Genomic DNA, 16,661 nt, shown 5'->3' with positions numbered 1-16,661 from the left:
GGCATGGTGGCGCGAGCATGTTAATCCCAGCTACTCCCGAGGCTCAGACAGGAGAATCGCTTGAACCCAGGAGACCGAGGTTGCAGTGAGCTGAGATGGCGCCACTGCACTCCAGCCTGGGTGACAGAGGGAGACCTCCGTCTCAAAAACAAAACAAAAAAATGCAGGAGAGGGGTACACGATTATTTGGGGAGCACCCCCAATTCTTGGATGTCTGCTGTATCCCCAGTGCACAGCACAATCTAGTCCCTAATAAATGTGCAGTGGAGGTTTGTTGAATATGAATGGGCCGCAGAAGAATGAGGTGGAGAGGGGAATAGGAAGATTGAATGTCTCCTGCCTGAAGGTCGGGCGGGGAGGGGTTGGGGGCAGGTAACTCTGAGGCTCACCCGGGGCCACTGCCTGCATCCTGGCAACCGCCTCCACCCACTTTAGGATCTGCAGACTGGCAGCGGTTGGAGGGAATTTCCCCTCGCCAATTGCTCAAGTCCCTCCCCTCGACCGACCGGACATCCCCAGAGAGGGGCAGGCTGGTCCCCTGACAGGTTGAGGCAAGTAGACGCCCAGGAGCCCCGGGAGGGGGCTGCAGTTTCCTTCCTTCCTCCTCGGCAGCGCTCTGCGACCCCATCGCCCCGCCTGCGCTAGCAGAGGTGATCGCCGCGGCGATGCCGGAGGAGGGTTCGGGCTGCTCGGTGCGGCGCAGGCCCTATGCGTGCGTCCTGCGGGCTGCTTTGGTCCCATTGGTCGCGGGCTTGGTGATCTGCCTCGTGGTCTGCATCCAGCGTCTCGCACAGGCTCAGCAGCAGTTGCCGCTCGAGTCACTTGGGGTGAGTTGAGATGGAAAAGGTGGGAAGAAAACATCCCAACTTATTCCGGCAGAGAATACGGAGAGGGGCGCAGGGACCGTGCACCAGGGCGGAGACTGAGAGGCGCGTGACCGAAAAGACAGAATGAGATGGGTACAAAGAGGCCAGGGAGGAAGATCTGGTAGGGCAGAGACAGAGACCAGAACAGGGAGGCAAGGCGGGGACCAGGCTGCCCGGTGTAGGGGCTCCGAGAGAGTCAGCCCTGCCAGGAGGTACAGGGAGATCCCGGGATGGGAAAGGTAGGCGCACATGGAAATGGAAGATGACTCGGCTCTGGTGTTCCCCCAGCAGGCTGACTCAGAGGCTGCTGGGGGCTTCACAAGGCTGGGCGTGGGGGCTTCCTGGGGCCTCCTAGGACGGGATGGCCCCAGCCATTCGCTCCGGGTGGGGGAGGTGTCCCCTTGGGGACCGCGCCGGGCGCCTTTGCAGCGGAGAGAGTCCGGTGCGCGAGGTGCCCTCGCGCCCAGTGACATCCAGGAAAACGATTCGGGAAACTAAGAAGTTATTTTGAAGGTCTCGACTCTACGCTCCCCGCTGGTTCAGACCTGCTTCCTTTTTAAGAAGTCTTAAGAGTAAATAAAATAAAATGAAATAAAATCACCCGTGCGCGCCGTGGGATGAGAGGTGGAAAGGAGGATGGACAGAGAAAAGAGAGCTCCTGGCACAGGGGACACATAGAACCTCTCTGCTTACGTCCGTGCCCTGTTTTCTGGTCTTTTCTTCCAGTGGGACATAGCTGAGCTGCAGCTGAATCACACAGGTAACACGGGGGACGTGGAGGGAAGGGGAGAAGAAGAGACACAGAGAGAGAAGGAAGAAGAGATAGAAAGACAAGTGGGGAGAGAGAGAGAAAGAGACACAGAGAGAGACGGAGGGAGAAAGGGAGGGAGAGATGGGGAGGGAAACGGAGAGGGGGAGACAGAGAGAAGACAGGGAGGGAGAGGCCCAGAGAAAGAGAGGGAAAGACAGTGAGAAACAAGGAGAGAGAGAGGGACAGAGGGGACAGACGGAGACAGGAGAAGAAGGGGAAAGAAATAAAGAAACAGGGAGAGACGCAGGAAGAGAGAGCAAGGGAGAGAGGAAGGAGGGGGGAGACAGAGAGGGAGAGAGACGCAGAAAGAGAAAAAAGACGGATAGAGGAGACGGAGAGAGAGGGAGGGAGAGACAGAGAGGAAGAGAGAATGAAAACGAGAGAGGCGGCCCAGCGTGGTTGCTCACGCCTGCAGTCGCGCACAAAACAGACAGAAATCCCTGCCTGGTGAGCTTCCCTTCTACTGTCACTCCTACCGAGGAGGAAATGACAAAAAAAAATAAAAATGAACATGTGAAAAACAGAGCAATGCCACGTAGAGTAAAACAGGCCAAGAGCAGGTTTTGGAGAAAAAATCAGGCAAGGAGGTGGGTGGGGAATCCGGGCATGCCAGGGTTGGGGGTTTTCATTCAAAGTGGAGTCGCGGCGGTGAGGAGGAGGGGTCTCTGAGTGGGCGGCATTGGCAAGAAGCCTTGAGGGAGATGAAATGAACTGTTTTGCTCTAGGTGGGAGTATCTGTCTCCTCCCGGCCTCTCTCGAACGCTTCTTCCTCTTTTTTTCCACGGTTCATCCCCAGAGACTAAAATCACTGCAGGCTTGCGTGTTTTGTTCCTTCCATTTTGTAATGGAAGGGACCTTTGTTTCTCTCTCTTCTCCTTGGGTCTCTGACCCCTGCCTGATATGTCTCTCTCTCTCTCTCTTCCATATTTTTCCTGTAATTTGGTCTTGAGGCCCCTTTCTGGAGAGTGGCTGTAAACTCTAGCCTCACATCCGTGGGGCGCCAGGCGTGTTGGCTACGGGTGTTGACAATGTCTTTCACAGGACAGTTCTTTCTTCTGGTGGATGACGTCATGCCTAAGTGTCTGACAGGGGACCAGGTGTCACTCTTACAGGAAATTTGCAAGCCTGGTAAACACCCTTGTGGCTCCTGTTTGACCTGTGTTCAGTTCCTTCCTAACAAGACAGCCAGTCTCCAAGAGAGCCTTGAGTGAGGAGGAGAGTGAGGCTCAGGTGTGTCAGTCAGATAAGACACGGAGACAGGAGACGCTGCGATGAAACACGTGAAATATGGCCGAGCACCGTGGCTCACGGCTGTGATCCCAGCGCTTTGGGAGGCTGAGGTGGGATGATCGCTTGAGCCCAGGAGTTCAAGACTATGTTTCTTGGGAAACATAGCAAGACCACCATCTCTAGCACAAAATTTTGAAAATTAGCTGGTCATGGCGGCGCACGCCACTTCCCAGTGACTCGAGAAGCTGAGGTGGGAGATAGCTTGAGCCCCAGAGGCTGAGGCTGCAGTGAGCTCTGATTGCACCACTGCACTCCAGCCTGGGTGACAGGGCCAGACCCTGTCTCTAAAGAAAATGAAGATCCTAAAGAGAAGAGGACCAACAGGAAGGTAGGGGAGCTCTCTGAGACACACACACTCAACCAGAGGGTGGAGAGCAAGAAAAAAAGGGAACTGGGAGCCAAAGCTTTTATTGGGGTTCAGGGTGCGACCCAAGCAGGCTTCCCTTGGGGAATTCTCTCATGCACTCTCTCGCGCGCTGTCTCTCTCGCTCTCTCGTGCTCTCTCGTGCGCACGCTGTCTCTCGTGCTGTCTCTCTCGCTCTCTCGCTCACTCTCATGCACTCTCAAGCTCTGTAGCTCTCTCTCACACACACACTCTCATGCACTCTCTCGAGCTTCCTCTCACACTCTGTCTCGTGCACTCTCTCAAGCTCTCGTGTCCTCTCTCTCACACACACTCTCTCTCTCATGCTCTCTCTTGCACTCTGTCTCTTGTGCACTCTCTCTCTCGAACTCTCTTCCTCTCACACACACTCTCCTGCTCTCTCTCATGCACTCTCTCACACTCTCGTGCACTCCCCCTCAAGCTTTCTCGTCGTCTGTCTCACACACACACACACACACACACACACTCTCGCTGTCTCGTGCCCTCTCTCTCATGCTCTTTCATGCTCTCTCTCTCTTGCTCTCTCGTTCTTTCTCTCTTACTCTCTCATGCTCTCTCTCTGCATCCTCTCTCTATATCTCTCCCTCCCCCTCTATGTCTACCTTTGTTTCTGGTTTTTTTTTTTTTTTTTTTGTCTCTCTCTCCCCTGGTGTCTCTGGCTCCCTCTCTCTACTCCTCTCCCCTTACCCCTCTCTCCTTCCCTTTAGATCTCTAACCTTCTGTCCCCCTCCCTTTTTTTTTGAGACAGGGTTTCTGTGACCCAGGTTGGAGTGCAGTGGCGTGATCGTAGCTCACTGCAGTCTCAGCCTCCCAGGCTCAAGCGATCCTCCAGCCTCAGCCTCCCAAGAGCAGCCAGGACCAGAGGCGTGCACCACCACACCTGGCTAACTTTTTATTTTTTGTAGAGATGGGGGTCTCACCATGTTGTCCAGGCTGGTCTTGAACTCCTGACCTCAGGTGATCCACCCACCTTGGCCTCCTAAACTGCTAGGATTTCAGGCATGAGCCACCACGTCCGACCTATTCCTTGATCTCTAACTCTCGATCTCTGTATCTGACTTTTTCTATGACCCCCTGTGCCTCAGTTCCCCTAAACCTCCATCCTTTCATCCCTCTAACCCTGTGCCCCCAGGACCTCAGCAGGACCCCAGGCTATACTGGCAGGGGGGCCCAGCACTGGGCCGCTCCTTCCTGCGTGGACCAGAGCTGGACAAGGGGCAGCTACGTATCCATCGTGATGGTATCTACATGGTACACATCCAGGTGACGCTGGCCATCTGCTCCTCCACGACGACCTCCAGGCACCACCCCACCACCCTGGCCGTGGGAATCTGCTCTCCTGCCTCCCGTAGCATCAGCCTGCTGCGTCTCAGCTTCCACCAAGGTTGTACCATTGCCTCCCAGCGCCTGACGCCCCTGGCCCGAGGGGACACACTCTGCGCCAACCTCACTGGGACACTTTTGCCTTCCCGAAACACTGATGAGACCTTCTTTGGAGTGCAGTGGGTGCGCCCCTGACCGCTGCTTCTGATTAGGGTTTTTAAAATTTTATTTTATTTTATTTAAGTTCAAGAGAAAAAGTGTACACAGAGGGGCCACCCGGGGTTGGGGTGGGGGTGCGGTGGGGGGTAATGGTGGCAGGACAAGAGAAGGCATCGAGCTTTTTCTTTCATTTTCCTATTAAAAAATACAAAAAAATCAGTTGGGCCTCATGGCGTGTATCTGTAATCCCAGCTACTCGGCCAACTGAGGCAGGAGAATCGCTTGAACCCAGGAGGTGGAGGTTGCAGTGAGCCGAGATTGTGCCACTGCACTCCAGCCTGGGCAACAGAGCAAGACTCTGTCTCAGAAAAAAAAAAAAGATGTGCTTGGTTAGGGATGTTTGAAGAATAGAGGAAGCGGGCTGGGCACCGTGGCTCATGCCTATAATCCCAGCACTTTGGGAGGCTGAGGAAGGCAGATCACTTGAGCCTAGGAGTTCAAGACCAGACTGGGCAACATAGTGAGACCCCCATCTCTACAAAAAATACAAAAATTAACCAGATGTAGTGGTGTGCTAGTCCAAGCTACTCGGGAGGCTGAAGTGGGAGATTGGGTAGAGCCCAGGAGGTCAAAGGCTGCAGTGAGCTGTGATCATGCCACTGCACTCCAGCCTGAGCAAGAGTGAGATTCCTTATAAAAAAAAAAAAAAAAAAAAAGTCTGTTTTCTCCTTGGTGCATCTATTTGACAAGAGAGGAAACAAAAAGATCACTTTGGGTGACTGTCTCTCAAAGCAGACAGTGCAAAATACCTAAAGAGTTGGGAGGCCAAGGTGGGTGGATCACTTGAAATCAGGAGTTCGAGACCAGCCTGGCCAACATGGTAAAACTCCGTCTCTACTAAAAATACAAAAATTAGCCAAGCGTGGTCGAGGGCGCCTGTAATCCCAGCTACTCAGGAGGCTGAGGCAGGAGAATCGCTAGAACCCGGGAGGCGGAGGTTGCAGTGAGCCGAGATCGCGTTATTGCACTCCAGCCTGGTGATAGGTGTTGCAAACCACCATGGCACACATTTAACTATGTAACGGAATTGCACATCCTGCACATGTACCCCAGAACTTCAATAATAATAATAAAAGATCACTTGAGGTCAGGAGTTCAAGACCAGCCTGGCCAACGTGGTGAAACCTCACCTCTACTGAAAATACAGGGTCTTGCTCTGTCACCCAGGCTGCAGTGCGGTGGCATGATCCTGTCTCACTGCAGCCTCAAACTCCTGGGCTCAAGTGATCCTCCCACCTCAGCCTCCCAAATAGCTAGGACCGCCAGCACAGGCCACCACACCCGGCTATTTTTTTTTTTTTTTTTTGAGATGAGGTCTCATTACATTGCCCCAGCTGGTCTCAAACTCCAATCTCCCGAAATGCCCATCTTCCCACCTCGGCCTCCCCAAGTGCTGGGATTACAGGCATGAGCCACTGCCCTGGACCTCAAATACGTTTTGGAACTCAGAGTTTTCCAGTATTTAAAGATGGTGTACAGGATTATACCATCTTTTTTTTGAGATGGAGTCTCACCCTGTTGTCCAGGCTGGAGTGCAGTGGCATAATCTCAGCTCACTGCAACCTCCACCCTCCCAGGTTCAAGCAATTCTTCTGCCTCAGCCTCCCAAGTCTGGGACTATAGAAATCCGCCACCACACCCGGCTAATTTTTCTATTATTAGTAGAGACGGGTTTCACCATGTTGGCCAGGATGGTCTCGATCTCTTGACCTTGTTGTGATCCACCTGCCTCGGCCTCCCAAAGTGCTGGGACTACAGGCGTGAGCCACCGCACCCAGCGCTTATACCATCTTTTATGCATCACCTCAGTGAGGTCGGGACAGCATTTTGTAATCAAACACCACACCAATTTTTTTTTTTTTTTTTTTTTTTTTTTAACAATGTGAAGTGTTAGCATTCACACTAAGTGGGATAAAAATCAAGACTACAGGCCAGGCGCAGTGGCTCATGCCTGTAGTCCCAGCACTTTGGGAGGCCGAGGTGGGCGGATCACCTGAGGTCAGGAGTTTGAGACCAGCCTGGCCAACGTGGTAAAACCCCGTCTCTACTAAAAACACAAAAATTAGCCGGGCATGGTGGCCAGCACCTGTAACCCCAGCTACTCAGGAGGCTGAGGCAGGAGAATCACTTAAACCCAAGAGGTGGAGTTGCAAGATCGTGCCATTGCACTCCAGCCCGGGTGACAAGAGCGAAACTCCATCTCAAAAAAAAAAAAAAAAAAAATCAAGGCTACAATTACCAGCCTGGCTAACATGGTGAAACCTCATCTCTACTAAACATTTAAAAATTAGCTGGGTATGATGATGGGCACCAGTAATCCCTGCTACTACGGAGGCTGAGACAGGAGAATCTCTTGAACTCAGGAGGTGGAGATTGCAGTCAGCTGAGACAGTGCCACTGCACTCCAGCCTGGGTGACAGAGTGAGACTCTGTCTTTAAAAAAAAAAAAAAAAAGACTACAATTAACAAAAAGTTAGTTCAGGTCAGAGATTGCTGCCAAACAATTCACCAAAACAACTTGATTTCCAGGGCTTTTTGGATTTTGGAACTGGGGACTCAAAGTAAAGTCAAGTGCTTCTTACGGCATTTAATATGGACTGCACACTGTCTTATCCCATTAACTCAGCTCGTGTTCATGCAAGCCCTACAAAGCTGCAGGAATCAACATTGTTCCCATTTCGCAGATGAGGAAAACAGAGACACAAACCGTTGAGTCATCTGCCCAAAGTTACTGGTTTTGTAACTGCTGGGGCCTCTGTATTTAACAGTTAAGGAAAATAGTGGCAGAAAACCTGAGTTACAAGCCCAAGGCAATTCATCTACATAGCAGTGGACTCAGGATTCTAAGCCAGATAATCCTGCATCTTGCATCCATGCTCTTACCTCTAGAGGGGGAAGTGAGAGGAGCGGTGGGGTGTCCCAGCTGAGGGAGGGGAAGTGAGACCCAAGCACTGCCTTCCCCCACAAATCTAGTCCTGCAGCCCCTCTCCAACCTTACTTGGACTCAGGACCATGCATCTGGAAAAGCCACAGACACTCGATGCCAGCCTGGGAAAGCAGCCGGGAGGGAGGCCGTACCCTACAAAGCCACAGGGAAGGGGCTGCCCAAGACCATGGGAACCCACCACTTACATCAGCGTGACCTGGACGTGAGACACAGAGTCAAAGGAGATTATCTGGCAGCTTTAAGATTGGACTGCCTGACTATTCACAATAGCAAAGACTTGGAACCAACCCAAATGTCCATCAATGATAGACTGGATTAAGAAAATGTGGCACATATACACCATGGAATACTATGCAGCCACAAAAAAGGATGAGTTCATGTCCTTCATAGGGACATGGATGAAGCTGGAAACCATCATTCTGAGCAAACTATCGCAAGGACAGAAAACCAAACACTGCATGTTCTCACTCATAGGTGGGAATTGAACAATGAGAATACTCGGACAAAGGGTGGAGAACATCACACACCGGGGCGTGTCGTGGAGTGTGGAGTGGGAGGAGCGGGGAGGGATAGCATTAGGAGAAATACCTAATGTAAATGATGAGTTAATGGGTGCAGCACACCAACACGGCACATGTATACAATGTAACAAACCTGCACATTGTGCACATGTACCCTAGAACTTAAAAGTAAAATTTAAAAAAAAAAAAGATTTGACTGCCTGGCCAGGCACAGTGGTTCATGCCTGTAATCCTAACACTTTGAGGGCCGAGGCGGGCAGATTGCCTGAGCTCAAGAGTTCGAGACCAGCCCGAGCAATATGGTGAAACCCTGTTTCTACCGAAATACAAAAAAAAAAATTAGCCAGGCGTGGCAGCGTGCGCCTGTAGTCCCCGCGACTTGGGAGGCTGATGCAGGAGAATCGCTTTAACCCGGGAGGCAGAGATTGCAATGAGCCGAGATCAAGTCACTGTACTCCAGGCTGGGTGACAGAGCGTCACTCTGTCTCAAAAAAAAAAAAAAAAAGATTTGACTTACCCACTGGATTTTGGAATTGCAGGGGACCTTCAGCTCCTTCGTTTTGGCCGGTTTCTCCCATTTGGAATGGGTATATCCAGTGCCTGTACCCCACTGTATATAGGAAGTAACTAACTTGCTTTTGATTTTACAGGCTCACAGAAGGGACTTGCCTTGTCTCAGATGAGATTTTGGACTGTGGACTTTTGAGTTAATGCTGAAATGAGTTAAGACTTTGGGGGATGGTTAGGAAGGCGTGACTAGTTTGAGGACATTATGCTCAATGAAATAAGCCAGTCAAAAAGGAAAAATATGTATTGTATAAACTAACTTACATTAATCTACCACATAGGATTAAAACTGTTCACGGGAATGTAAAATAGAATTTTTTAGATGTACAGTCTTTGAGGGTTTGTGTTTCTACCAGTCCAGAATTTTTCTTCACGTGCTTAACAGTCATTTGAATATGTTCTATTTTCTTCTTTCTTTGTTAGTTTGTTTTGATTTTTTGTTTGTTTGTTTGTTGTTTTTTTGAGATGGAGTTTCGCTCTTGTCACCCAGGCTGGAGTGCAGTGGCATGGTCTCGGCTCACTACAACATCCACCTCCCAGGTTCGAGTGATTCTCCTGCCTCAGCCTCTCGAGTAGCTGGGATTACAGGCGCCCACCACCACGCCTGCCTGTAATCCCATCTACTCGGAAGCGGCTGAGGCAGGAGAATCACTTGAACCTAGGAAGCAGAGGTTGCAGTGAGCCAAGATCATGCCACTGCACTCCAGCTTGGGCAACAGAGTGAGACTCCATTTCCAAAAACAAAGAAAAAGAAAAAGAAATTCAATGTCCATTAACAGGAAGGCTGAGGCAGGATGCTTAAACTCAGGAGTCTGCAGTGAGCTATGTTCATGCGGCACTCCAGCTAGGATGACAAAGGAATACAAAGAAAGAAAAAGAAAGAGACAAAGAGAAAGAGAGAGAGAAGGAGGGAGGGAGGGAAGAAGGAAGGAAGGAAAGAAGGAAAGAAGGAAGGAAGGAAGGAAGGAAGGAAGGAAGGAAGGAAGGAAGGAAGGATTATTTGATGTTATATGATTTTCACCTCAATTTTTGAAAAAAGAGTGTATACACAGGGTTTTATAGAACAGAAAATACAAGGCCAGGCACGGTGGCTCACACCTGTAATCCCAGCACTTTCGGAGGTCGAAGCAGGTGAATCACCTGAGGTCAGGAGTTCGAGACCAGCCTGGCCACATGGTGAAACTCTGTCTCTACTAAAAATACAAAAAAATTAGCCAGGCGTGGTGGTGGGCACCTGTGGTCCCAGCTGCTCAGGAGGCTGAGGCAGGAGAATCACTTGAACCTGGGAGGCAGAGGTTGCAGTGAGCCAAGATCACCCCACTGCACTCCAGCCTGGGCAACAGAGCGAGACTCCATCTCCAAAAAAAAAGAAAAGAAAAGAAAGAAAAAAGAAAATTCAAAGTCCGTTAACAGTTAACCACCATCTTGTCCACCTCCTCAAAAAGAAATTCAATGTCCATTAACAGGACCAGGTGCGGTGACTCACACTTGTTCTCAGCACTTTGGGAGGCCAAGACGGGTGATTCACCTGTCCCAGCTGAGGGAGGGGAAGGATCATCCGCCTCGGCTTGGTCAGAAGGGCAATAAGGGCAAGACCAGCCTGGCTTATATGGCAAAACCTTATCTCTACTAAAATTAAAAAAAAAAAATTAGCCAGGCATGATGGCAGGCGCCTATAGTCCCTGCTACTTAGGAGGCTGAGGCAGGAGAATCGCTTAAACCCAGGAGGCAGAGGTCGCAGTGAGCTGAGATCACAAGTCCAGCTATTTTTTTTTTTTTTTTGTATTGTTAGTAAAGACTGGGTTTCACCATGTTGGCCAGGCTGGTCTCAAACTCCTGACCTCAGGTGACCCACCCGCCTTGGCCTCCCAAAGAGCTAGGATTACAGGCATGAGCCGCTGTGCCCAGCCTCATCTTTTGAAATTTAGCATTAAACTCGGACATCCAGATTAACAGGATAGAGACCAGAGATGTCCACTGTCATAAATTTAGCCTGCACAAAGGAGGAACTGGTGTTTTGATGAATCTACGTAATTCACCAATTAGCCAACCACACTTTGTGTGTGGTCTTTTTTAAGGGTGATGGTAAATGCTTCATGAGTATGTTGTGCTGAGATAGGAAAACTGTATCTCTTTAAAATTCTCAGAATACTGATTTAAATATCATGCTGGTGTGCGTATGTACAATGCACATGCAAATTTCCAGCAAACCTTACCAGCCCTAAGACCCAAGTGAGACTATTTGAACGCACAGCCCACATTTTCCAATTTGGGGCAAACCCACTTCTTAATACTACACAAGCCTCCAGAGAGCCTACATATTTGTGCCCCAATATCTGCTCATTTCCTCCCACCCCTATTCCCTGGTAACCACAGTTCTACTCTCTGTCCGTAAGAGTTTGGCTTTTTTTTTTTTTTTTAAAGATTCCCCATATTGACAGAACAGGAGTATCACCATCTTGGACAAGTGCTGCCATTTTAAGTTTCATCTTGATCGGAGCTGGGCGAGGTGGCTCACGCCTGTAATCCCAGCACTTTGGGAGGCCGAGGTGGGCGGATCATGAGGTCAGGAGATTGAGACCAGCCTGGCTAACATGGTGAAACCCCGTCTCTACTAAAAATACAAAAAAATTAGCCAGGCGTGGTGGCGGGCGCCTGTAGTCCCAGCTACTCAGGAGGCTGAGGCAGGAGAATGGCGTGAACCCAGGAGGCAGAGGCTGCAGTGAGCTGAGATCGCACCACTGCACTCCAGCCTGGGCAAAAAAAAAAAAAGTTTCGTCTTGATCAAAAACCGCCTAAATCCAAATGGCATCAGCCTAATGGTTAAGGTCACCATGACCATAAACCACAAATAACATCCTCAACCACAGACATTCCAGCCCCAAGATAACCTCCTTTCTGGCCGGGAGGACGTCAGCCCCAAGATAACCTCCCCTGTGACCAGAGACATTCCAACCCCCCCATAAACCTCTCCCCAACACAGAAACATTCCAAGCTTGTGATAAGCCCGCTCACCCTAAAACCAATATATACTGTTAGTCTGTAAGAGAGAGCACTCCTGACCAAAATTGGCCAGAAGCCCCGCTCAGGTTTATTCTCCAAAATAAACCCATCTTTGACTGCTGAGCCACTTTTCGTGTTTCTTTCCTCTTTCTTCAACTCTTACACATATAAGTGAGATCATGCAGTATTTGTCTTTCTGTGTCTGCCGTATTTCACTTAGCCTAGTGTCCTCCAGGTTCATCCATATTGTCCCAAATGTCAGGATTTTCTTCTCTTGTAAGATGAAATAATATTCCAATGTGTCTATAGATCATACTTTCTTTATCTATTCATTCATTAATGGACACTTAGGTTGTTTTCATATCTTGGCTATTATAAATAATGCTGCAATGGCACTATTCACAATAGCAAAGACTTGGAACCAACCCAAATGCCCTTCAATGACAGACTGGATAAAGAAAATGTGGCACATATACACCATGGAATACTGTGCAGCCATAAAAGAGAATGAGTTCATGTCCTTTGTAGGGACATGGATGAAGCTGGAAGCCATCATTCTCAGCAAACTATCACAGGAACAGAAAACCAAACACCGCATGTTCTCACTCATAAGTGGGGATTGAACAATGAGAACACATGGACACAGGGAAAGGAACATCACACACCGGGGCCTGTCAGGGGGTGGGGGGCAAGGGGAGGGAGAGCATTAGGACAAATTCCTAATGCATGTGGGGCCTAAAACCTAGATGATGGGTTGATAGGTGCAGCAAACCACCATGGCACATGTACACTTATGGAACAAGTCTGCATGTTCTACACATGTATCCCAGAAATTAAAGTAAAATTTAAAAGAATAATAATAATGCTGCAATGCTCATGCAGATATTACTATGTTCTGGCTTCTCAACATCAGAAGTGCAGCCTTTGAGGAACTGAAACCTGTGTAGCTGAAAGCTATTAAAGAGCAGATTCTCCTGCTCCAAATACTGCATTCTGGAAGAGGGAACTAAGCTCTTCCAGTCTTAGTGAAACGGTTCTCTGACGTCTTTCTCATATATACCCTGGTTTCCCCATGGGGGCCATGCAAGACCCAGGGCATTCTGGAAGGGGGTAGTGGGGTCTTCTGGTCTTAGTGAAGCTGTTCTCTGGTGTCTGTCTTATATAGCCTGGTCCTCTGATGGGACCACACAAGACCCAGAGAAGGCAAACATTTCCGCTGGCAGACCTGTGGCAGATTCTTCTCTCCTCCAGCCCCAAGATGATATTGTATTTGCAAGATCGTTCCCTCCCTGAGAATTGGCTTAACACTTTGCCGTTATTCAAATAGGCTGAGACGGGATGTGTCTCATCCACTCAGGGGGCAAGCCCAGACAAGCCCAGACAAGACCAAGCTTTCTTTACATTCAGAGACTATCTGGACTCTCAGACTCATATGCAAGTCAAAAACCACCTACCCAGTACCCATAAACACATACACACACACACACACACACACACACACTGAGCACAGCCTCCTCCTCATGTGCACACACCCAGCCTTGATCTTTGTGTGCACACTTTTGTGCACGCTTAGTCTTTTATGTGCACAGACCATTACTCTGTCAAATAAAAAACAAATCTGAATTTAGCAAGGAGAGACTTTATTCAAAAAGACTATTGCAAGGAGGGTAGAATAGGACTATCCTGTCACACACATCCATGCGAAGAGAGTCCACCAATAGACTTTGTGTCAGCAACAAGGCTGCTTATTTCCCTTGGGTGCAAGTGGACTGAGTCTGAAAAGAGTGTCAGCAAAGGGAGATGGGGTGGGGCAGTTTTATAGGATTTGGGTAGGTAGTGGAAAATTACAGTTAAAGGTGGTTATCTCTTGGGGGCAGGGGTGGGGTCACAAGGTGCACGGTGCGGAGATCATGAGACTCATTTTCTAGGAGAAGGAATGTCACAAGGTTGATTGATTAGTTGGGGTGGGGCAGGAACAAATCACAATAGTGAAATGTCCTCTTTTGTGGTTCTTCAGTTGCTCCAGGCCATCTGGATGTATACGTGCAGGTCACAGGGGTTATGATGGCTTAGCTTCAGCTCAGAGGCCTGACATTCCTGTCTTCTTATATTAATAAGAAAAACAAAACAAAATAGTGGTGAAGTGTGGGGGCGGCAAAAATTTTTTGTGGGGGAGAGATAATGGGCAATGTTTCTCAGGGCTGCTTCGAGTGAGATTGGGGCGGCGTGGGAACCTAGAGTGGGAGAGATTAAATTGAAGAAAGATTTTGGGGTAACGGATGATATTGTGGGGTTGTTGGAAGGAGCATTTGTCATATAGAATGATTGCTGATGGCCTGGGTGTGGTTTTGTAGGAATTGAGAAACTAAATGGAAGATACGAGGTCTGAATAAGAGAAGGAGAAAAACAGGTATTAAAGGATTAAGAAATGGGAGGACCCAGGATATCCAACTAGAGAGTGCCCAAGGTGGTTCAGCATAATTATTTGCTTAATTGGCGAGTTTCTGGGCTCTATCTCTGAGTGTTTTTATGTTGTCATATACCAGGCCAGATAGATTTTAGGTAAACACAACACTCTTCATTTAAAAATATGCAGAGTCCTCCTTTTTCAGCAGTGAGTAAGTTCAGGCCTATTCCTGTCTTCTTATATTAAGAAAAACAAAACCATAGTGAAAGGTTGGTGTCACGAGGGGAACAGGAAGCTGTTCGGTCTCCTATGCAAATTGATTTTTGGGGGTAAGGAAAACTAGTGTACATGTGCCTGTCCAATTAACAGCTAAACACATGTAGGTGGAGGAGCCACGGAGGAAGAAGAGACCTTGTGTAAGGCAAAACTGGAAATGTAAAGTGAAAAGATGAGAGGATGTACTAAAAGAGGTATCTTCACATGGCTAGGAATCTGGAGTAGGCAAGAGAAGATTAGCAGCCCGGTGAGTTTCCTGTCTAGCCTGCTGGAGGGCTGGTGTCTAGGACGAGGTTGGGGCCCAGCAAGAAAGTGTGTCCATATAAAAGTTCAGATGGACTGTACCCTGTGGCCTCTCGAGGACAGGCCCTAATTCTGAGGAGGGCAAGTGGTAGAAGTACTTAAGTTGGAGGCTGAGCTTGGTGAGGTGTGTTTTTAAAAGACCATTCGTCTGTTCTACCTTTCCTGAAGACTGAGGATGGTAAGGGGTATGAAGTTTCCACTGAATACCAAGAGGCTGAGAAACTGCTTGGGTGATTTGACTAATAAAGGCCGGACCATTGTCAGATTGAATAGAAGTAGGGAGGCCAAATCGGGGAATTATATCTGTTAGAAGGGAAGAGATGACTGCACTACCCTTTTCGGAGCTAGTGGGAAAAGCCTCGACCCATCCGGTGAAGGTATCGACCCAAACCAGGAGATATTTAAATTTACAGACATGGGGCATATGAGTAAAGTCAATTTGCCAATCTTGTGTCGGAGTAAATCCACGAGCCTGATGCGTAGGAAAAGGAGGAGGCCTGAGAAAGCCTTGGGGGCTGGTGGCGTGGCAGACAGAGCACTGAGAGGTGATGGTCTTAAGGATGGATTTCCACAAAGGGAAGGAGATGAGGGGCTGCAGGAGGCAAGCCAGAGACTTGTATCCCACCATGGAGGTGGTCATGAAGGGAAGAAAGAATGGACTGAGCTTGTGAGGCAGGAAGAATGAATTTTCCATGATTTTTTTTTTTAATTATACTTTAGGTTTTAGGGTACATGTGCACAATGTGCAGGTTTGTTACGTATGTGTCCATGTGCCATGTTGATTTCCTGCACTCATTAACTCGTCATTTAGCATTAGGTATATCTCCTAATGCTGTCCCTCCCCCCTCCCCCACCCCACAACAGTCCCCAGAGTGTGATGTTCCCCTTCCTGTGTCCATGAGTTCTCATTGTTCAATTCCCACCTATGAGTGAGAACATGTGGTGTTTGGTTTTTTGTCCTTGCGATAGTTTACTGAGAATGATGTTTTCCGGTTTCATCCATGTCCCTACAAAGGACATGAACTCATCATTTTTTATGGCTGCATAGTATTCCATGGTTGTATATGTGCCACATTTTCTTAATCCAGTCTATCGTTGTTGGACATTTGGGTTGGTTCCAAGTCTTTGCTATTGTGAATAGTGCTACAATAAACATATGTGGGCATGTGTCTTTATAGCAGCATGATTTATAGTCCTTTGGGTATATACCCAGTAATGGGATGGCTGGGTCAAATGGTATTTCTAGTTCTAGATCCCTGAGGAATCGCCACACTGACTTCCACAATGGTTGAACTAGTTTACAGTCCCAGCAACAGTGTAAAAGTGTTCCTATTTCTCCACATCCTCTCCAGCACCTGTTGTTTCCTGATTTAAGAACCACTTGCCCTGAGTTGGAAAAGACTAGTAGAGCAGGTTTTCAGAAGCAGAGTAGGTGGAGTGATAGAGGAGAAAGAAAAACACTGGCCGTCTGGGGTGGGGGGCTGGGATATTGGCGGGGTGGAGGCATTGGCTATTTCTTCTGCTGTCCTGTCGGCATAGGCATTTCCTTTCGCAATAAGATCAGTAGGTTTCTGGTGTCCTTTACAATGAGTGACTCCAGCCTTGGCCGGCAGGAGAGCAGCCTTAAGGAGGGCTTTTATTAGGGAGGCACTGATCATGGAAGAGCCTTGTGTGGAAAGGAAGCCTCTTTCAGCCCAGAGGGCAGCATGGTTATGGAGGATGTGGAAAGCATATTGCAGTGAG

At 48.8% G+C, this 16,661-nt stretch overlaps 1 protein-coding gene across 1 annotated transcript; it reads left to right on the top strand.

The window, feature by feature from the left end:
• The first annotated feature begins 515 nt into the window (after positions 1 to 515).
• CD70 (CD70 molecule) lies at positions 516 to 5,048 on the top strand. The gene is made up of 3 exons (XM_003281573.3): positions 516 to 827; positions 1,593 to 1,626; positions 4,485 to 5,048. The coding sequence occupies exons 1-3, from the start codon at positions 666 to 668 to the stop codon at positions 4,868 to 4,870; spliced, it is 582 nt and encodes a 193-aa protein (XP_003281621.1). The 5' UTR covers positions 516 to 665; the 3' UTR covers positions 4,871 to 5,048.
• The last annotated feature ends 11,613 nt before the right edge of the window (positions 5,049 to 16,661 follow it).

Source organism: Nomascus leucogenys, unplaced genomic scaffold (assembly GCF_006542625.1).
Source record: "Nomascus leucogenys isolate Asia unplaced genomic scaffold, Asia_NLE_v1 Super-Scaffold_241, whole genome shotgun sequence".
Taxonomy (NCBI): Eukaryota; Metazoa; Chordata; class Mammalia; order Primates; family Hylobatidae; genus Nomascus; species Nomascus leucogenys.
This window is presented reverse-complemented; position numbering and strand designations above follow the sequence as displayed.